Raw genomic sequence first — 22,976 nt, forward strand, 5'->3', positions numbered from 1 at the left:
GGGAAATGCTATTGCATCTATGTTTATGTCTCTTGTCACATCTTAATTATTTATAGATATGCTGCCAACTGCACTACTTTTCTGCAATCCTTCCCTTTTATGATTATGCTGCCACCCTGTGGTCTCTGTGTTAACTGCATTATTTTCTGCAATCCTTCCCTTTTGTAGTTATGCTGCCATCATGTGGTCACTGTGTTAACTGCACTGCTTTTCTGTAATCCTTCCTTTTTGTTGTTATGCTGCCACCCTGTGGTCACTGTGTCAGCTGCATTAATTTTCTGCAATAATTCCCTTTTGTGGTTATGCTGCCACCTTGTGGTCACTGTGTCAACTGTACTCATTTTCTTTAATCCTTCCCTTTTATGGTTATGCTGCCACCCCGTGGTCACTGTGTTAACTGCACTACTTTTCTGTAATCCTTCCCTTTTGTAGTTATGCTGCCACCCTATGGTCACTGTGTCAACTGCACTAATTTTCTTTAATCCTTCCCTAAAGTAGTTATGTCGCCACCCCGTGATCACTGTGTCAACTGCATTCATTTTTTGTAATCCTACCCTTTATAGTTATGCTGCCACCCTGTGGTCACTGTGTCAACTGCACAAATTTTCTGTAATTCTTCCCTTTTGTAGTTATGCTGCCACCCTGTGGTCACTGTGTTGACTGCACTACTTCTCTGCAGTCCTTCACGTTTGAGGTTATGTTGCCACCTTGTGATCACTGTATCAACTGCACTCATTTTCTGCAATCCTTCCCTTTTGTGGTTATGCTGCCATTCTGATGTCACTTTGTCAACAGCATTAATTGCTGGTAATCCTTCCCTTTTATGATTATGCTGCCACCCTGTGGTCACTGTGTTAACTGCATTACTTTTCGGTTGTTATGCTGCCACCCCATGGTCATTATGTCAGCTGCACTCATTTTCTGCAATCATTCCCTTTTGTGGTTATGCTGCCATTCTGTGGTCACTTTGTCAACTGCATTAATTGTCTGTAAGCATTCCCTGTTATTCTTATGCTGCCACCCTGTGGTCACTGTGTCAACTGCATTAATTTTCTGTAATTTTTCCCTTTGTGGTTATGCTGCCACCCTGTGGTCACAGTGTCAACTGCATTAATTTTCTGTAATTCTTTCCTTTTGTGGTTATGCTGCCACCCTATGGTCACTGTGTTAACTGCACTACTTTTCAGTTGTTATGCTGCACAGCCTGTGGTTACTGTGTCAACTGCACTAATTTTCTTTAATCCTTCCCCAAAGTAGTTATGTCGCCACCATGTGGTCAATGTGTCAACTGCACTGCTTTTCTGTAATCCTTTCTTTTTGTTATTATGCTGCCACCCTGTGATCACTGTGTCAACTGCATTAATTTTTTGTAATCCTTCCCTTTATAGTTATGCTGCCACCCTGTTGCCACTGTGTCAACTGCACTAATTTCCTGTAAATCTTCCCTTTTATGATTATGCTTCCATTCTGTCATCAGTGTGTTGACTGCACTACTTTTCTGTAATCCTTCCCTTTTATGGTTATGCTGCCACCCTGTGGTCACTGTGTCAACTGCAATCATTTTCTGCAATCCTTCCCTTTTGTGGTTATGCTGCCATTCTGTGGTCACCTTGTCAACTGCATTAATTGTCGGTAATCCTTCCCTTTTGTGGTTATGCTGCCACCCTGTGGTCACTGTGTCAACTGCACTACTTTCTGTAATCCTTCCCTTTTATGATTATACTTCCACTCTGTCATCAGTGTGTTGACTGCACTACTTTTCTATAATCCTTCCCTTTTGTGGTTATGCTGCCACCCTGTGGTCACTGTGTTAACTGCACTACTTCTCTGCAATCCTTCACTTTTGAGGTTATGCTACCACCCTGTGGTCACTGTTTCAACTGCACTAATTTTCTGCAATCCTTCTCTTTTGTTGGTATGCTGCCACCCTGTGGTCACTGTGTCAACTGCACTCATTTTCTTTAATCCTTCCCTTTTATGGTTATGCTGCCACCCTGTGATCTCTGTGTTAACTGCACTACTTTTATGTAATCCTTCCCTTTTGTAGTTATGCTGCCACCCTATGGTCACTGTGTTAACTGCACTACTTTTCGGTTATTATGCTGCCACCCTGTGGTCATTGTGTCAACTGCACTCATTTTCTGCAATCCTTCCCATTTGTGGTTATGCTGCCATTCTGTGGTCACTTTGTCAACAGCATTAATTGGCTGTAATCCTTCCCTTTTATGGTTATGTTGCCACCTTATGGTCTATGTGTTAACTGCACTAATTTTCTGTAATTCTTCCCTTTTGTGGTTATTCTGCCACCCTGTGGTCACTGTGTTAACTGCACTGCTTTTCTGTAATCCTTCCCTTTTGTAGTTATGCTGCCACCCTGTGGTCACTGTGTTGACTGCACTCCTTTTCTGTAATCCTTCCTTTTTGTGGTTATGCTGCCACCCTGTGGTCACTGTGTCAACTGCAGTACTTTTCTGTAATCCTTTTTTGTAGTTATGCTGCCACCCTGTGGTCTCTGTGTTAACTGCACTGCTTTTTCTAATCCTTCCTTTTTATGGTTATACTGCCACCCTGTGGTGAATTAGTCAACTGCACTACTTTTTTGTAATCCTTCCCTTTTGTGGTTATGCAGCCACCCAGTGGTCATTGTGTTGACTGCACTAATTTTCTTTAATCCTTCCCTAAAGTAGTTATGTCACCACCCTGTGGTCAATGTGTCAACTGCCTTATTTTCTGTAATCCTTCCCTTTATAGTTATGCTGCCACCCTGTGGTCACTGAGTCAACTGCACTAATTTTCTGTAATCCTTCTCTTTAGTGGTTATTTTGCCACCCTGTGGTCACTGTGTCAACTGCATTCATTTTTTGTAATCCTTCCTTTTATAGTTATGCTGCCATCCTGTGGTCACTGTTGACTGCACTCATTTACTGTAAATCTTCCCTTTTATGATTGTACTTCCACCCTGTGGTCACTGTGTTACCTGCACTACTTCTCTGCAATCCTTCACTTTTGAGGTTATGCTGCCACCCTATGGTCACTGTGTTAACTGCACTACTTTTTGGTTGTTATGCTGCCACCCCGTGGTCATTGTGTCAACTGCACTCATTTTCTGCAATCCTTCCCTTTTGTGATTATGCTGCCATTCTGTGGTCACTTTGTTAACTGGTTTAAATGTCTGTAATCCTTCCCTTTTATGGTTCTGCTACCACCCTGTGGTCACTGTGTTGATTGCATTAATTTTCTGTCATTCTTCCCCTTTGTGGTTATTCTGCCACCCTGTGGTCTCTGTGTCAACTGCATTAATTATTTGTAATTCTTCCTTTTATAGTTATGCTTCCACCATGTGATCACAGTGTTGATTGCACTAATTTTCTGTAATCCTTCCCTGTTATGGTTATGCTGCCACCCTGTGGTCACCGTGTTGACTGCACTCATTTTCTGTAATTCTCCCCTTTTGTGGTTATTCTGCCCTGTTGTCTCTTTGTTAACTGCAGTAATTTTCTGTAATACATCCCGTTTGTGGATATGCTGCCACCATGTGATTACTGTGTTTACTGCACTTATTTTATGTAATTCTTTCATTTTTGTATCATATAACTTCCTCCCTTCCTTATTTTAAATTCCTGTATTGTTCCTGCAAGACACACACATTGAGGCTATGAAATAAATATTTCTTCAGACCTTCAGATACTGCAAATGCCAACATCTACTGCCTCATATTGTTTGCCTCAACACAAAGATATTGGTGGATGTCAAGTGTTTGGTGATGGAGACTGTTTGCAGTTATTGTCTTTGCTACATTCAGGCCAAGCATAAAGGTCTCTGGAAGGGATAAGACGCCATTACAGCAACTGAAGTCAGAATATTTATAAAAGAGGGGACAACTCAATAAGGCATTTGCAACATGTTTCTGGCAGTGTGGATGTAAAGGGAAGCCTTGTGCCAAATTCATGAAGACATTTATTTCATTGTTATAGCAACATGTGCAACAAATTCACGTAGTCCTTATTTGTGACACTTTTGCTGTCTGTTGGTTTTGCTGTAACAAATTCATAAAGAAATACCACCGTACCGGTGATAAGGAGACTGGAAGTAAATAAGCCCTCTTCTCTGCTGGAGTGAATTATGTTGCACATGTAAGTATTGTGTCTTGACAAAAAAGTCTTCTGAGACAATTTGACAACAGATTCATATACACCTTACTGATGTGTACATGAATCTGTCTCAGTTTGTGCTACTTGTCGCAGAGATTTCTAATAAGTGCCAATTACACTCGCTATGTATTTCACAGTAAATGCCATCCAAGAACATTTCTATTTGCTCAAGTCAAGACCAGAGCCCAAAACTGAATCTGAGTTGATAATCAGGATATGGACATTTGGCTCAGATGGCCAAATTCTCTGTCGGCTTGAAGGCTGTGTTCACACGTATGCAGACTGCAAATTGTGCGATTTCACGGTATGTTTTGCTTTTCTAATATGTTTCGCATTTTTTTTGCCAATATTAACCACTTGCCTACAGGGCACTTATACCCCCTTCCTGCCCAGGCCAATTTTCAGCTTTCAGAGCTATCACACTTTGAATGACAATTGCGCGGTCATGCAACACTGTACCCATATGAAATTTTTATTATTTTTTTGAGACAGATAGAGCTTTATTTTGGTGGCATTTAATAACCTCTGGGTTTTTAATTTTTTTGCTAAACAAACCAAAAATCCACTGAAAATTTTGAAAAAAAAAAGTTTTTTCTTAGCTTTTGTTATAAAATTTTGTAAATAAGTGATTTTTTTCCTTCACTGATGTGCGCTAATGAGATTGCAGTGATGGGCACTGATAGGCTGCACTGATGGACACTGATAGGTGGTACTGATGGGCACTGATGAGGAGGCACTGGTAGCTGGCACTGATGGGCATTGACAGGCATTACTGATGGGCACTGAAAGGCAGCACTCATATATGGCACTGATAGGCAGCACTGATAGGAGGCACTGATAGGTGGCACTGACTGGCACTGATAGGCGGCACTTACTGGCCCTGTTAGGTGGCAATGACTGGCACTGTTAGGTGGCACTGACTGGCAGTGTTAGGCGGCACTGATAGGCAGCACTGATGGGCACTGATAGGCAGCACTGATGCACACTGATAGGCGGCACTGACTGGCACTGATAGGCGGCACTGATAGGTAGCACTGACTGGCATTGATAGGTGGCACTGACTGGCATTGATAGGTGACACTGACTGGCATTGATAGGTGACACTGAAAGGCAGCTGAGATGGGCACTGATATGTGGCATTGATGTGCACTGGTAGGCAATCATATGTGGCATTGATGTGGCACTGATGGGCACTGGCAGGTGGCATTGATGAGCACTGACACTGATGGACACTGACAGGTGGCACTGTTGGGGCTACAGAGATCATCAGGGCACACTGATCATCAGTGCCCTGATGATCAGTGTAGATGTCGATTACCGGCTCTCCTCTCTTCTCGAGCTGTCAACGTGACAGCTCATGAAGAGAGAAATGCTGATAACTGGCATTTCCCTATTTACATGTGATCAGCTGTGATTGGACACAGCTGATTACATGACCGAGCCGACATCTTTGACTCTTTCTGTTGATCAGAGATCAACCGATCGCCGTGCTGCGCACTCCAGGATGGGAGGACATCATATGACGTCCTCCCAGAAGGAGAGAACCACCTTGCACCTGTCATTACCTTATATGGCGGGCGGGAGGCGGTTAAAGTATTGACTTTGATGCCACTTTGATGGGACTTTGGATAGGCGTGACTTTGATGCAACTTTAGAAGGATTCGACTTGGATGAAACTATGGATGGGTGCGACTTTGATGCAATTTTTTTTTTCTTAAAAAAGGAAAATATAACAATTTTGTTCAAGTAGTGTAACGTCGATGTGACGAGTACCAGAAAGTGTAAAGTCGAATCAAAGTTGCAATACATGAACAGAACTGTTATCCACTTGTCCTCCAGAAGGTTTTACCCCCTTCATGACCAGGGCATTCAGCACTGTGCTACTTTAACTGACAATTGCTCAGTCATGCAACACTGCACCCAAATGTAATTTATGTTATTTTTTCACACATTTGATCACCACTGGGTTTTTATTTTTTATTATATGAATGAAAAGGACAGAAAATTTAGAAAAAAAATCCAATCGTTTCTACGTTCTGGTTTAAAATATATCCAATAAAATCAAATTTCTTCATGAATTTAACTGTATTCTGCTGCATGTCTGGTAAAAAAAATCCCAACAAGTGTAAATTAATTGGTTTATGTTAAAGTTGTAGCATCTACAAACTATGGTATAGATAATGGAATTTACACAGATTTTACTTTTAGACTGCCTATCACATTTCTTTAGATGCAAAAATGCCATGGCAGTACAAACACCCCCTCAAATTACTCCTTTTTGGAAAGTAAACACTTCAAGGTATTTGCTGAGAGGCATTTTGAGTGCATGGAAGATTTTATTTTTTGGAACAAGTTTTTGGAAATTAACTTTCCCCCAACTTCATACCCTGGTGATTCCCTCTGACCAGGACAGGTAGTGAGGGGAAATCTTCAGTTGGGGACACAACAGTAGTAAACTCCTGGCAGAAGTTCTAATAGAAGAAATAAAACATTATCTGGCATTTCACTCTATAGATATTTAAGGTTTTTGGCCAAAACTGATATTTTTTGCAGTGCATATTGCAAGGTGTGTGTTTCTGTGTCATTTCAGAAATTCAGCATTAAGAGGAGAACTGAGGCAGGGTGCCGTGCCTTGATGTTTTCAAGAAGAACTATGCTGGTGCCCTCATGTTCAGCCATGATCTGCCTGCATTGCATAAAGAAGCACAGAAACCCAGTAAAATGGAAAGGTTTTATTTCCTTGTTATTAGCACATTGATGATGGGGGAGGGAGGAAGGAAAACATACGCCAAGTAAATGGTTTGGCTTGATAGAATGTTATACCAGAACTAATACATTGATGAAGCCCGGGGTCACATGTGTGCTGGGCTGGTTTGCAGTACTATTTGTAAAAGAGTCCAGTGAGGTTTCATTCAGTGGTTCCGGTTCGATTCCAATGCGATCCAATTGTTAAAGTGTATGACATTGGAAATCACACCTGAACCAGTCTGAAAATTGTACTGGACTTAGGGTACCAAACATGATGTGGTCACCAACATTTATTATTCATTCCCAGAGGTGAAAGGTTTTACCTGAAGGGCCAGTTCACACTCCATGCATTTCAGTTGCTTTTTTTCTGCATCCAAAATGCACAGAAAGTAGGTTATATGGTTGTCAATGTCATAGTTCACACCCATGCTTGCAGTTCCAGTGCGTTCCGGTTGCAGAAAAAAAGTAGAACATGCAGCATTTTTTCTGCACAGAACTGCACATGTCCCGATTTAAATTGAAGACAAAGAGAGGAGGGAAAAATGAACTGGAGTGCATAAAAAAAAGCACTGGAATGTGGCAAAAACGTGTAAAAAGTGCACATGTGGAACCGCATCCAAAATACATCTGGACTGCGTTTCTATAGTGTGAATCGGCCCTAACTCCTTCTTGCCAGCTTTACCCATCTATGCCACCTCTCGGCAGGTGGGCCTTAACACCAGGAAGGCCACATATTTGCAGACCTAAAGATCCCCGCACAGGCACTGAAAGCAAATGAGAAGCTCCAGATCTGTACTTGCGATCAGGAGCTTTCCAATCACGTGACTGCTGTGACAGCCAATCATGGCAGTCACATGATCAAAAACCCCGCCCCACCTCCCGGCATCTGAGGAGGCGTCGGCCCCAAGGGGTTAATGCATTACCTGCATTAGCGTGGTTCTAAAGGCTACGTATATAACATTCCCTGGTCCAACTCGGTCATTCTGCAAAATCACTCCCTGGGGAAGCAGTTGATGGAACATGATCTGTGTTCCATCAGCTGCAGCGAAGTACAGGGGAGATATCCCGGGTCTAATCGACCCCAGATAACTCTATAAAGAGAACCTGTCATCTATATGCTATCACATTGAGGGCTTCTGGTCCCTTATGTAATAGCAATAAAGTTAGTTTAAAAAAAAAGCATTTTAAACGTTTAACCACTTCAAGTCCGGACACTTTCACCCGCGTCTAGTCCAGGCCAATGTTCAGCGTTCATCGCTATCACCCATGATGATATGACAATTGCGCGGTCATGCAATACTGTACCCTTATAAAATTAAAAAATGTTAGTTTTTTGGTTTTTTTTTTTTAGACAAATAGAGCTTTGTTTTGGAGGTATTTAATCACCACTGGGTGTTTTTTATTTTTTGCTATATAAATGAAAAAATACTGAATATTTAAAAAAAAAACAACAGGTTTTTTTCCATAAAACTTTTTATTGAGGTTAACAGCGTAATACAAGTATAAACAGTAGGCGTAATAGCATAAGGTATAGAAAAAGAAAAGACAAGAAGCAATCCATGGCATCTAGCAGGTATGGCAATATCACAAACATATGTATCACATAGCAGGTATGTTTTCCATTATAAAGGGGAGAAAAGAAACGAGGGAAGGACAGCATGTCCTTAATTAAAGGTCAGGAAATGGGTTAGTGACATCTGTGGAACCAGTCCGACAGCAGCTGACAATAAACTATCTGAGCATAACCTGATTCCACCTGTTTACATATCGAGAACACTGCCCAACCAAAAACCCGTAATCATAGAGATGGAAAAAGTGAAAGCACCAAGAGGTAGAAAGGAAGGAACGGAGAGGGAGGACAGAGAAGAAAGAGAGAAAAAGAGAAAAGGGTGGGGAAGGGGAGGAGGAGAGGGAAAGGATCAAAGGAGGAGGTGGGGAGGGAGGGGTAGAGAAAGAGACCAACCGCTCGCGTTATGTTTCGACCCCCGGAGTCCCCCCCAACCAGCCTCCACAGTGGGCAACCAGATATATCCTTCCGAGGATAGAAAGGGAGGCACAATTCAGTTTCTGTGTGAAGGCCTTCTATTGCATATGACGTTTGTATCGCTCCGTGGTCTTGAAATGAAGCCAACAGGCCCAAAAATATACATATACAAAATATCTGATTTTTTTTTTTTTTAATTCTTGACTTTGCTGTAGGCGGCACTCACTGTGGAAAGTTATCAGCAACGAGTTTATACTGATATGTCTTGGCTGATTGGCTTTTGGATTGGTACTGCCAATAATGTTATGTCATATTAAAATCTATATCTAGTAGACACCAGGTTCAAAATTCACAGAAGCATATACAGTATATAATGTATAATATAGTAGAATACATGTGTATACATATAATATATAGAACATAAAATAGAATCCTATATATAAATACAACTGTATATAAAAAGCACAAATACCCATTCAAATGTCTTTTGGCAGAACAGCTGCTCGTGCTTAGGAGCATAGTAATCCAAAATGGATGGCTAGTGACTCTGGAACATATGCTGTCAAAAAACAGAAGTGCGGCTGGGCTGTGGGACATACGTGGGCCTGGCTGGGAAGCCCACGCTGGCCGAAAACCGGAAGTGCGGCTTTACTGTGTGTTTCGGCTGTTGTCTCCCCTAATAGACGTTTCTCACTGTCTCCAGCAAAGTGCATCATATCCAGTGTCTGCAAGCTGCAAAAAGTGGAAGAACAGGGTAGGCAAACATAATTTGCAAGGATTTCTAGCTATTTTTTATGTAGTGGCACCATTGGTCATGCACTCTACTATATTTACTTTGGGCGAAAGTGCTGGACCGATGTTGAATACTAATTATTTTGGCTGGGACATTCACCAGCACCAGAAAAACATTTATGCTACCTATTCTTGGGACATTCATACACTGTGTTTAATTTGCATGCTGACTAGCTGGTAAGAATACTAGAAATGTGCACCTTGATTTAAAAGCTAGTCATTGATTTAGAGGTGTAGCTTGAAGCTTGTGGGTCTCGATGCAAAAGTTGACCTGGGGCAACCCCACTACCACCCACCACTTCCAGCACGTTCCAGTATACTCCCACCATGTGCCAAGATGCTCCAAGAGCCTAATAAGTTATTTATGGTCTTTATTTACACTTTGAGAGAGTCATTCAAAAGATTTTGGAGAAACTGTCCTCATTTTGACATATCTGTCTAATTCTTATGAATTCCCTGAATCAGGGGTAGGCACACTTTGAGAGGTGGAGATCTACCTGAACAACATGAAAGAGATCAAAGATCACTGGGGTGTGGCACCCTTTTTAAAAAAAATTATTGCTTTTGGCGCTGCTCAAAGTAGAGGTGAAAGCATATCAGTGTCCCAAAACATGGGGTGCAGTCTTGTCCTAATACCAATCCAGTGGGCTAGTAAATGTAAAGAATAAACGATTGCCGCTACTCCAGACCAGCCCAGGTGAATAAATGATAAAGAGTGGCCACAGCCTTTATGTCTCCACCAAACCACAACCCTGATGCATTTTGCCCAGCTCACTGGGACCTAGTCATAGTCACCCTACAACCAAGCCCCCGATGGGCAGGGCAAAATGCATCAGGTTGTGTGATTTGGTGGAGACATGTAAGCTGAGGCCACACGTTCTTGTTTATTCACATTATGTGGTCCCGCCTGGGCTGGTTGGGAGCAGCGGCAATCCTTTCCTCAAAACAAATGTCACTGAAAAAATATAAACTTAGCCTACCTTAAAAGTGGACAGTTTAAGTTGGTAGAGCAGTGGATGATGTCAGTAGGGCAGTGAATGGTGTCAGTAAAGCAGTGAACATTTTGGTAGAGCAGTAGATGGTGTCAGTTAGCAGAGTAGATGTTGGTGTCAGTAGGACAATGGATGCAGTCAGTCAGTATGGGAGTACACTTTGATAGTAGTACAATTTTTTTACAAGCCCTGTTGGGGGGGGGGGCGGGCTTTGGTGAAATATCAGGGGTCTAAATAGACCCTTGATATCTCACTTTTGAGACAGAGAAAGAAGATTGAGGACACAAACCTCAGTCTTCATCTCAGCCTCAGCTGCACAGAATAAATGGAGAGGAAGTGCTCCATACAGAGCTTACCGTTTATTCATAAACTGAAGCATAGCAAACACTGTTTACTATGCTCCAGTTATGAATGAGCACAGTGAGTGATTGGTACCAATCACTCACTATGTCCGTTCAGAAAAAGGGGCCAGTAAATGATATGTTTACTGGCCTTTCTCCACTCTTCATCCTGAAATGATCCCCTGCAGCAGAGGAGAGGGGAGGAGGGAAGCCTGCAGCGCTACATTGGAGGGGGGACCAAAAGAGCACACAGGGGGCCTGGGAGTAGCAGGAGACAAGTAACCTGGATAGGAGGGGCATTGTGGATGGCATATGGAGGAATCAATCCCCTCCATTTTCCTCTTGCAGTCGCTGAATGCTGGCAGGAGGGAGAAGTGGAGAAGCAGGCTTACAGCAGCTTCAGGAGGAAAATGGAGGGCATCAGTTCCTCTATATGTTGCCCATCCTCTCCAGGTGTATAAGCAAATGTGACAGGGGAGCCGCACAGGCCCCTGGAGCATGGCACATGGTCACGATTGGGACCCCTACAACCCCTATAGCTAAGCCATTGCATTGATCACTGAAACATGCTAGGGGTTTTCAGCTGCATTGTGTGTCAATTCACATCTGCCTGCCCATGGAGTTTCTGATCAGGTTGCAGGTTCGCCTGAAAAACTAACAGATGGACCTGATTTCCTGCTTTCCAGCCGGTGTGAAAGGGGTCTTAAAAAGGAATCAGTTACCTCCAGGCATGGCTATCTGTAAAGAGGAGCTTTAGTTAGGCTTAAAAATAAATAATAAAAAGACACTTACCAGCCCAGGGATCCAGTGCTGTCTTCACCCAGGCCAGTTTTTCGACGGTCTTCAGGTCCCCGGCACAACCATGCTGACTCTTGAAGTCCGGCTGTGACTCCCTGTGGCTTCACAGTCGGCTCCACACTGCACATGTGTGAGCCACACTGTGCTCTGTGAATGGTCCCACAGCCTTCTGGGACCTGCGACATGTCCCAGGAGGCTGCTGGCAGGGAGGGGCCCATATGGAAGAAAAATATATTTCAAATATATTTTAAAAATATTCTTCCCAAATATATTGACATATATTTAAAATGCTACATTTTGACCATATTCAATATATTTCAATAAATATACCGTATATATACTGTATGTTGAAATGCAGTTTTATTACAAAATATTTGAAAAATATTTTTAAAAATACATTTCAAATATACTGTATGTCTTTAAAAAATGACAGGCTCTAGACCATTTCTCTCCATCTTCTCATCTGTACAACTCCCCAAGCTTGCTTTTGTAAGCCTTGCATATCGATGTGGTTACAAGTTAGGGCTTTATGATCTGACTGAACATTGGAGGCCTATGGTACATGAATGAGTGGGAGCTATACTCACACCACTAGGAGAGCAACCACTTTCCACAACCAACCCCAACTCTGTGGCCAATCAGGTTTACACTTACACAATTATTATTATTATTATTATTATTATTACTACGAGTTTATATAGCGCCAAAGGGTTTGCTCAGCGCTGTACAATAGAGGGGGGGACAATACATGGCACAGTACAACAACAACAAACAACGTACGAGGGGTAAGAGGGCCCTACTCTTTCGAGCTTACAATCTAGGTGGGAGGGGGTAAAGGTACAGTAGGAAGTGGCTGAGGGGAATGAGGGGTGGGAGGAAAGAGGGAGAATGGCCGTTAGGTGAGGGTGGGGTAGGCTTCCCTGAAGAGATGGGTTTTGAGGGAGCGCCTGAACAATAAATTATTTCTGTTGGCTGTGCACAATCTTACATTTACCTTACCAGTTTTCTGCAGGGTTTCCTTTACCCCACACTTCTTCTACCCATATACTTGGAGGTATTATGGCTTTTATGAACGTTTACTGAAGTACCAAAAAGGATTACAGATGGTCAGTTCCATAATTCCACACGGTTGATAATACAGCCCAGTACACATTATATGAGTATATCCAAAACATGGTAACCTGGATGTAACGTAAAGTCCCACTAACTCTACAGGAGGGGTTGCAGTGGTGCTACTCATTCAAGTAAAGTCCTCAATCATGTCCACTTCAAGCCTAAAGTTGTCCATAGATTACTCATTTGTCAACTCATTGAATGGACTTATCCATCCACACAAAGCAAGGAAGAGAGAGGAATCTTCCCCACTAACACATTGTATCAGGACAGTGGGAATTCTTCTGAACAAGAAAAAATTTCCAACAAGCCCTTTCAACAGAGCAGGGGCTGCCATAGATGGATCAAAATTCAGCTGGTCCCTGATCTTCATGGTTTCCCCCAGGGAGAAGTGCTTCCACTCTAAAGTTCCATACTGTTGTTTTTGCTGCACATCGAACCGATAATGGCTCTTCCTTCCATCTTATAAAGGCACTGGGCCAAGTGACTGAGGAGTACACACCTCAAGAGGGTAGTGGCCATACATTAATTGGTGGACATCTTGTAGGCAGGTGCCTACAGACAAGGTTCTGTTTTAGGAAGATTAGTTAATCTGCCTAGTCTGAGAAGGGGTTAATTGGGTCTGGGCTCCTTTCCCAGACTTTTGGGCCCTGTCTTCCTTCGCTGTGCATATTTAAAGAAGGGGAAGGCTGTGTTCCAGAGGCTGTGGCACATCGGAAACTGGGAAGGGGCTGCTGCGCTACGGAGTACTGGAACATCGATGGAATCTGCCGGTTTTGGAGAACACAATTAACTGACTTGCACCTTATTAAGGCACACTTGGGAAGTCTAGGCTTAGACAGTTAGGGCTAAAGTTGTGTCATGTTTGCATGGACATTGACACAAGAGAGTCCTCAGTAATGTTTTCTAATGTTCTAAGCCTGGTCCAATACCCAGGACCAAACTTGTGGTACAGAGACCCCATAGACTAGCTGCATGGTACGGGAGAGCTACAGGAGTTAAGTGAGAGTGCACATGAGGTCTGCTCTAGTGCTCAGCGGGACCCCATTCTGTCACTGGGAGTGAGGTGACAGAGGTACGTTGGACTGGTGGAGAGGGCACGGGCTCAGCGGTGTCCCACCTAAATGCAACACACATCAAGGAAAGTGTATAGTAACTTGGGACAGCATGTTTCACAGAGTAGCTGTGTATGTTATGTTATTACACACAGTGTACGGCTCATCTCTAAGTCGGGATACCACCATAATATTTGATGTTTACATGAATGTGGTCCCGCCTGGTCTTGGGCATTGACGAGCGCATGCACACATGCAAAGGTAACCCCATGTGCAGGGTGAGTGGGCCCCAACCGCAATCTGCTTATCTGTTTTTCAGGTGTTTTCAGGCTTGACCATTTTTTCTTTTAGCCAATGGAAAGCTAGTTACTAGGAGGAGGAAAGACATGAAATTGTGCAAAAGGAGAAACCACACGTTACATGCATTTTAAGGCAATTTTAAGCACTCACACTAAAGTCTTTGGCCTCATGTACACATGAACTCCCCTAGACGTTTCAGCTCCTGGCAGCAGAAAAATGCTAACATGGCAAAAACACGTGTATACACGGTACCGCGTTTAGTGCTTGGACATTTTTCATTGGCCAGAGTATCTTCCATTGACATGAATAAACTCCCAAGCGCTAAACTTGACTAGCATTTAGACATGTTTATACGCGGTTTGTCACATTTAGCATTTTTTTGGCCAAAATGATCTTCTCCTGACCGCGCTTCTTCTGCGTTCAGGAGAGGAATGTTTAACTGTCCCTAAACTCTGCTGCTTCTAAACTCTGGTAAAAGCCTATGTGTACATGGACACATAGGCTTTTATTGAGTCGAGTTCAGGGGCTTTGATGAAGAAACGCCAGAAGTTCCTAAACGCACATTTAGGAGCAGCAGTGTACATGAGGCCTTAAAGGACCAAAAACACATGACTCTGCCCCAAAGAAGCTCATGACCTTTTCCAGCTACAAGCTTTAAGCAACACGTAATCTCCTGTTTCCTGATTAAAGGCTTTTTTTGTCAGCTATGATTTGCTGGTGACACTTTGATACTTCCTACGGCCGAATGAGTTCTCCAGTCTGATGAAACTCCTGTTTAAAGTCGCACCTTCATTTCTGGATGCTGGGAGGTTATATACTGCCAGATGTAGGTTTGTGATTACTGCAATGGTGGCCATACGCACTTCGATAAACGTTCAACTTCTCCGATCACAAGGAAGAATCAATCTATAGTCTACAAACCCTACGATTGATATGCCACGCACGGGAATGTGGATTTCGCTTGATAGCTAAAACACAATTGTAACTTACAATTGTAAATTTTCAATTGCATTTTTCCACCATACAATTTGATCAGTCGAAATACAATCATGTGTATGAACAAAGTATCTCAAGGATGTCTATTGTTGCAAAATAATAAATACATTTCCAATTTGGCCAATCAGTTTGATCGAACAAAATCTATCATTTTGATCAAATTGCACGTCGATCAGACAATAAAATCACAGGGTGTTTGGTCACCCTTAAATGTGACATTTCTTTATTTCACTTCTAACATCTTAGCAAACCTTCTCTTTTTGGGCTCAGTTCCAGTTTAAGCATCTCATTTATAAATGGGGCACAGGGCACAGAGGACATCTAGTGGTGGAAAGGTGAAACTGCCTATTCATAACCTTTGCAATTGTGTAAAGAGGCGCTCCAGCCGTTTTTGTGTTTATTAAAAGTCAGCAGCTACAAAAACTGTAGCTGCTGACTTTTAATAAACACCCACTTACCTGGCCCAGGATCCAACGACGTGCTCACCTGCACTGTCCCTTCTCTCCTTCTTCTCTCCCTGGTGCCGACATCTCAACTGTGGGCACCAGGCTGTGACAGCTTGTGGCTTCACAGCTGGGTGCCCACTGTACATGCGTGAGTCGCACTGCGCATCCTGATTGGTCAGGCAGTCTTCCAGGACCTGTGAAAGTTCCCAGGAAACTGCAGGCGGAAGGAGGGGGCTAAACTTCTGGCTCACCTCGCCATGGCGAACTGAGCCAGAAGTGGGAGCAGGTACCTGTCAAAGCCAGGTAACCGCTCCCCCCTCCCCCCAAAAGGTGGCAAATATGGCAGTGGAGGGGGGGAGGAGGCAAACAAGTGGGGCGTCCACTTTTGAGTGGAACTCCGCTTTAAATGAGAAGTACAGCCAAAGCCTTACATCACCAAGTGCAATGCAAAGCATCGGATACAGTGGTGTAAAGCACGGCGCCACTGGACTCTAGAGCAGTGGAGACGTGTTCTCTGGAGTGACCAATCACGCTTCTCTGTCTGGCAATCCAATGGACGTGTCTGAGTTTGGCAGTTGCCAGGAGAAGTGTACTTGCTGACTGCATTGTGGGTTGCTTTTCAGGGGTTGGGCTTGGCCTCCTAGTTCCAGTGAAGGAAACTCTTAAGGTGCAGCATACCAAGACATTTTGGACAATTTCATGCTCCCAACTTTGTGGGAATAGTTTGGGGATGGCCCCTTCCTGTTCCAACATGACTGTGCACCAGTGCACAAAGCAAGGTTCATAAATACATGGATGAGCGAGTTTGGGGTGGAGGAACTTGACTGGCCTGCACAGAGTCCTGACCTCAACTCGATAGAACACCTTTGGGATGAATTAGAGTGGAGACTGTGAGCCAGGCCTTCTCATCCGACATCAGTGCCTGACCTCACAAATGCGCTTCTGGAAGAATGGTCAAACCTTCCCATAGACACCCTCCTAAACCTTGTGGACAGCCCTCCCAGAAGAGTTGAAGCTGTTATAGCTGCAAAGGGCGGGGCCAACTCAATATTGAACCCTACGGACTAAGACTGGGATGCCATTAAAGTCGATGTGCATGTAAAGGCAGGCTGACCAATACTGTTGGCAATATAGTATATTTGAAAATTGATCAGTCCTAATGTACTGACTGTCTATCTCATTTCTTGAGGCCTTAAAATGTCAGGACAGTACAAAATACCCCCCAAATAACCCCTGTTTGGAAAGTAGACAATCCAAGGTATTTAGTAAGAGGCATGGAGAGTTTTTTGAAGTTATTTTTTTGTCACAATTTTTCTGAAAATGAAGAAATTAAATAAAATGTGTTTCTTTTTCACAGTTTCTTTAACATACAGTCACCAAGGCAGTACAGCGTCATCATATGACTGGAGTGGCAGTGATCAGGGGTACTGACATGACAGTATGTAAAAAAAGAAAAAATAAATCATTTATTTTTTTTCAATTTTATTAACATTTTTTTGTACATACTGTGGCTAGAGCAGTACAGTGTTACCACAGAGACACTGTACTACGCTGGAAAAGTGATTTTATTTTTTTTATAACACTATGATTTCTTATAACAGTTATGATCACAGTATAAGCAATTCTTTTTATGGTATCCACTGAGTGCCATTGTGTACTATTGTGATAGCTATGATTGGCCACAGCTTTCACATGGTACAGATGTGCTGTAATTGGCCCTGTCTGTACCATGTAATCTAGTACACAATGAATGGCTATGAATGAAAGATATTCATTGTGCACAACTGTCATATGATCATTGTGATTGGTCACAGCGATCACATAGTACTGGGGCCGTACCAGTACAATGATCTCTCTTCTGCTGTGTCTGGTGGACACAGCAGGTGACAGATGTTGCCGCAGCGCAGCCTCTAGGGTGAGTGCAAGGTTCATGACTGGGAGGACACCATATGGACGGGTGCGGAGGTAGGTCATTTTAACGTGGACATTTACCCTTACATAAATGTGATGTTTGCTCCCTCTGTCCCTTCATCACAATTGGATATAACATCTTTAAGATTTATTAGTGCAGCAAAGTGTCACTTTGTCATTTCTCTCCTAGACAAGAATAGCATGCTTGCTCCGCCCCTCCGCATGTGTGCAGATGTGCTGCAGGGTGTTGCGTCCTGAGTGAGCCCTATGGCACATCTGCAGATGAGAAGGTTTCTCTGTATATCTGCACACATGTGGCTTTCCCCTGTGCAGGTGTAACGACAGCAATTATGGCAGTACTAAACTTTGCCATCATGCGCAAGAAATCTCCTGCACACGCACAGGTGTGCAGAGCGGCTCTGCGAGGACCCAAAGGCCAGACAGAGAAATTCAGCACATCTGTGCATGCACCATAATGGTGGCGCCGGAGGGCTGAGGGGGGTGGATAACAAATGCACAAGTGAATGGTGTTCCTCTATAAAATGGTTAGATATAGGAAAAATTATCATAATAAAAATGACTGAAATACAGCCAAAAAAGTACTGTTCAGTAGCAAAATGATTTATGTATTTGTAGTGTAGCACCCCCCTAATGTAGAGTAGGCTGTTAGACAAATTTAGCTTCGAGGAGGAGCGGGGCTGGATTGCTTAGGGCTGCTCAGTGGTTCACAGGCTGCTGCCCTGTTACTTCCCCGTCTTCTAGAGATTTCTAGAACATGAAAGGGGAAGGAAGGACAATCTGCAGCAGGAATATTTATGGAAGCTCAGCCAATCCCTGGGCTGAAGATCCCATAAAAAGTCTGAGGCCTTAGCAGCAGAGGCAGATTTTCTGGGTCCAGATCTGCAGGAGGAGACCTCTGTTGAGAGGCTCTGCCCCTGGGGCAGAAGTCTGGGAGGAGACCAGCCTGAAGACACTGAGGTCCCAGCTCCGTTTAGCTGGTGGGGGAGGGGGGGGGGCTATTTGCAAAGCCAGTTCATGGATCCTGTTGGGTCAGGAGAAAGCGCTCGGGTGACAGCTGGGAGGAAGCTGTTGGAGAGAGCCAAAGTTGTCCAGACGGGTTTGAGTCTACATCTCCCTCACTAGGAAGAGCCCCGTGGGTATCTGCAGGAGGCAACCTATGGTCCTGTGGCTACATGAGTATTCACATTCAGAATACTTTATTCATCCTCAATGCTGCAAGTGTGACAGTGTGGTGCTCGGAGACCCTGGGAAGAGTACAGGTCACAGACAGCTTAGAGATCCTATGGGACTTTACTTTGTGAAAGTGCATCCACATGTTGTGCAGTACAGCCGGCAGTTGTGCAATACAGTTGTTCAGAGCAATCAGAAGTTAAGAAGTGCTCAGGTTGTACAAGTGTTGCAGTTCTGGGGTATCCCAAGCTCTCTACCCCTTTCCAAGTTCATTGTTCCCTAATAAAAAAAAACAAAAAGAAACCCCTAGACTGATCTGTGAGCCAGAGGAAGAATTTTCCAATGGGGACACTAGTTCTGGTGACCTCGAGGTCCCCAAGAGATTCCCTTAATTTGCAGGGATTTCCTCTCACTTCCTGTTTTGGCTGTGGGTCAGGAAGTGAAAGTAAATCTCCAAACTGGGATAAAGAGGGCAAAAATAAACTGACAGGGGCCATAACCCCCTTACTCTATCCAAAATGAAAAAAAAAAGCTTTGTCTATAGTTTTACTTTGAAATAGAACCTGCCATATCCCCACTGTGGAGTGATATACAGAACATTCTATGACAATAGATCACTCATCATTTCCTATATAGTTAGTTATATGGGAAGGATACATTCTTGAGGTGTATTGGGACATACTGTATATATAGTGTTCTATAGAAAAACAATCCAACAAAACCAATCCATACACATACACTAGGCGTTTAGCCCTGAAACATGACGATGCACCAAGTGGTACTTACATTTAGGGCAGTATGCACCCCAGGAAGAAAGCCCACCTCCCTCTACCGCTGACCCACTGCAGCCAGAACGGACAGCTGCTGCACACTAGAGCCCTGTGGTTTGTGTGTGACAGCCATCCATTGCTGTGTGAACGGGCCCTTAGTGCTTGTTCAGGTCTAGACAGTAGTAACAAGTACAGTATATGGTAGAAAGATAGTCCAGCACAGCACACCCCGCTTGTCTATCCTGCAGCAGCCATTGGAGGGGAGCTGTGATTGGCTGGCTGCATGGATCGCTGGTGGCTGTGTGGAGCCATGATGTGAAAGGGAGAAAATGCTTGACTTCAGATGACAGGGCTAGGCTGCATTGCCATAAGAAATTAGGGGGGGAACTGGACAGCCTACCTGACCTGGACACCTACCCACAGGCAGCCTCTGTTGGTCCCCCTCCCCCGCTGACCCAATAGGAAGTACTGCCTGTACCCCCTATCAATGGACCTGCTAACTTGTAATATGTAGTATTTGTAGACTGGGCCAGAGGGAGGCCTGGAGTATTGGGAGAATGGTCATTACAGATGACCTATAATGTTGTCCAACTAGTCGCCAGCACGCCCCCCCCTTAACACTCTGCCGGGGCTGGAGCCCGCTCGGCCCCTCCCTCCTCCCAGCCCTGATTACAAGGCTTCCTGTGATTGGCTGAGCAGCACTCAGACCGACTGGATTTTGTCCTGGTAGTGGGAAGTCCCCGTCCTGTTGCTGAAACCTAGCGCTGTATACTGTATGTAGCTGAAGGCCAGCAATAGTCATCCCCGTGTCCCTGTCATGTCAGATTTATTTATTTCCCTGGCACTGGAGTTATTTTTTTTAATTACAGATACTTATATAACGCGGCCAATTTACGCAGCGCTCTTACATGTGTATGTATATATTGTATATTCACATCAGTCCCTAACCCTCAGGGAGTGTACAATCTAAGGTCCCTAACTGACTTTCATACATACACATGCTAGGGCTAATTTAGACAGGAACCAATTAACCTACCAGCATGTCTTTGGAGTGTGGGAGGAAACCGGAGTACCCAGAGGAAACCCACACAGATACAGGGAGAACATGCAAACTCCAGGCAGGTGGTGACATGATTGGGATTCGAACCAACGACCCTAGTGTGTTTTGAACTTTTCTATCTATAATTTTATGTTGCATAAATAAAAATATATGAAATGTAGGTGAAGGTGCTAATCTCTATTCCTCTTTTTTTATTGCAGATGCAAACAAAGTATTTACTGCAAACACCGCTCACACAGCAGGACTGCCCCAGTGAGCGAGACCAAATGTGAAATCCACATTGAGACTCCACCGGAGTGTGACATTCATGTTGAGATTACACCAGAACATGATGTCCACACTGAGAGTCCACCAGAGTGTGATCTTCACTTTGAGACTTCGCCAGAATGTGACGTTCATGTTGAGATTCCACCAGAACATGACGTTCACATTGAGGCTTCACCAGAATGTGACGTTCACGTTGAGATTCCACCAGAACATGACGTTCACATTGAGACTTTGCCAGAATGTGACGTTCACGTTGAGATTCCACCAGAACATGATATTCACATTGAGACTTTGCCAGAATGTGACGTTCACGTTGAGATTCCACCAGAATGTGACGTTCACATTGCAGCTCCAATAGAAACTGACTTCTACACTGAGACTCCATCAGAATGTGATGTTTACATTGAGACTCAATCAGAAACTGATGTCCACATTGATACTTCACCAGAATGTGACTATCAGTACGCCAGCACTATGGAAGATATCCCAGAGTTGGAAGGCTACAAAGTCCTTCACCTCCTCGGACAGGGATGTTTTGGAAAGGTAAGTTGTTGGATCTTTTCTTGGATTTAAAATCTTCAGATAGCGCGGCTGAAGATTAGAACCTTTGTCGGGTTTTATCACTCCAAGGCTGCATTAGAGAGATTTCCCCTCATTTCCTGTACTGCTGACAATGGTTTCACCAGACAGGAAGTGATGGAAAATGTAAGGACACACCCCCACTCTACTAAAGAAAAACATTTTTTTCGGTCTTTGTGGCTGTTACAGAGTTGGACATACACTAGTCCAATTATTCTTTCCATTTCATTCAGCTAAATACATTCCAGGTGCACCAAACTAAAAGGCTTTACAAGTTTTTTCGATAGCAGCTAAAGCCAAAGTAGAAAAGCCTGTTCCCGCCATCATGTGCTAGAGAGGGGTCCTTGCTTTCAATTAGGAAGCAGTGGTCTCTCTACAGTGGTTTGACATGCCCCATTGATGAGTCAGAGCTAATGCTCTCCAATCAGCAAAGTTCTTGCTCCATGCTGACTGGAGAGCCCTGGACTCTGATTAAGAAAGGCATTTGCTGAACCTCTGCACAGAGATCCCCACAGAGAGCAAAAGTCCCACTCTGAAGCATGCTGGCAGGACACAGGCTTTTGTATTCAGGTTGTGGCTGCTTTTTGATTAAAAACCATGAAAAGACTTTTATTGCGCATATTTTGCTTTGTTGCATCTGCAATGTATTTTGCTGATGTCCTCTGAAAGTTTAATTGGGCTTCCAAGTATATAACACAGAAGTAATCAGGGTGGTGAAATGTAGTTGTAAGGACAATGGCTTTTTCATGAAGCAATGGGTTGTGGTGGAATAGGGGGTCTCACTTTTCTTCATTGACTTATATCTCTGTGCAGCGGGATAAGTGAGACTCCAGACAGGAGTGAGAGAAGGCCCTGGAATTTAAGTAGTTTCACCAATGTAGACCCTGTGATGAATAAAATGCAATTTTAGTGATTCTAGCCAATATTGTGCACCCATAAATGACGTATTCAATGTGAATAAACTTCACCAATTGTCAGCTATAATTTTCTTTCCCTCTTTCCCCTCCAGGTGGTTTTGGCATCACAAATCTCCACTGATAAGCTGATGGCTGTCAAAATCCAGAATAAGAAAGACAACAAGTTTGAAGATCTCCTTAACCACTTCCAGACCGGACACTTTTACCCCCTTCCTGTCCAGGGCAATTTTCAGCTTTCAGCGCTATCACACTTTGAATGACAATTGCGCGGTCATGCCACACTGTACCCAAATTAATTTTTTTGAGACAGATAAATCTTTATTTTGGTGGTATTTATTCACTGCTGGGATTTTTATTTTTTTTGCTATGTAAATGAAAAAAAGTCCAAAAATTTTGAACAAAACTGTTTTTTTTATATAAAATTTATCAAATAAATAATATTTCATCATAAATCTTTGCCAAAATTTATTCCGTTATCTTTTTAGTAAAAAAAAAAACAAATTAGTTTATAACCAAAAATTATAATTTTTTAAAATGTTTTTTTACATTTTTATTTTATTTTTTT

General features: G+C 43.3%; 1 protein-coding gene across 1 annotated transcript; it reads left to right on the forward strand.

Moving 5' to 3' along the window:
- The first annotated feature begins 17,646 nt into the window (after positions 1-17,646).
- On the forward strand, positions 17,647-22,753 carry LOC149463844 (uncharacterized). Its single transcript, XM_089674691.1, has 3 exons — positions 17,647-17,681; positions 20,849-21,458; positions 22,504-22,753. Exons 1-3 carry the CDS (start codon positions 17,647-17,649, stop codon positions 22,669-22,671), a joined length of 813 nt encoding a protein of 270 aa, XP_089530817.1. The 3' UTR covers positions 22,672-22,753.
- Positions 22,754-22,976: the final 223 nt, after the last annotated feature.

Source organism: Staurois parvus, unplaced genomic scaffold, assembly GCF_062004578.1.
Source record: "Staurois parvus isolate SC_StPar_1 unplaced genomic scaffold, SC_StPar_1.0 ptg000151l, whole genome shotgun sequence".
NCBI classification, from domain to species: domain Eukaryota; kingdom Metazoa; phylum Chordata; class Amphibia; order Anura; family Ranidae; genus Staurois; species Staurois parvus.

Coding starts and splice junctions, on each gene's coding strand:
- LOC149463844 (XM_089674691.1), top strand. CDS start 17,647: ATGACTGGGAGGACACCATATGGACGGGTGCGGAG. Junction 17,682..20,848: donor CCATATGGACGGGTGCGGAG/GTAGGTCATTTT, acceptor TTTTTATTGCAG/ATGCAAACAAAGTATTTACT. Junction 21,459..22,503: donor GACAGGGATGTTTTGGAAAG/GTAAGTTGTTGG, acceptor TTTCCCCTCCAG/GTGGTTTTGGCATCACAAAT.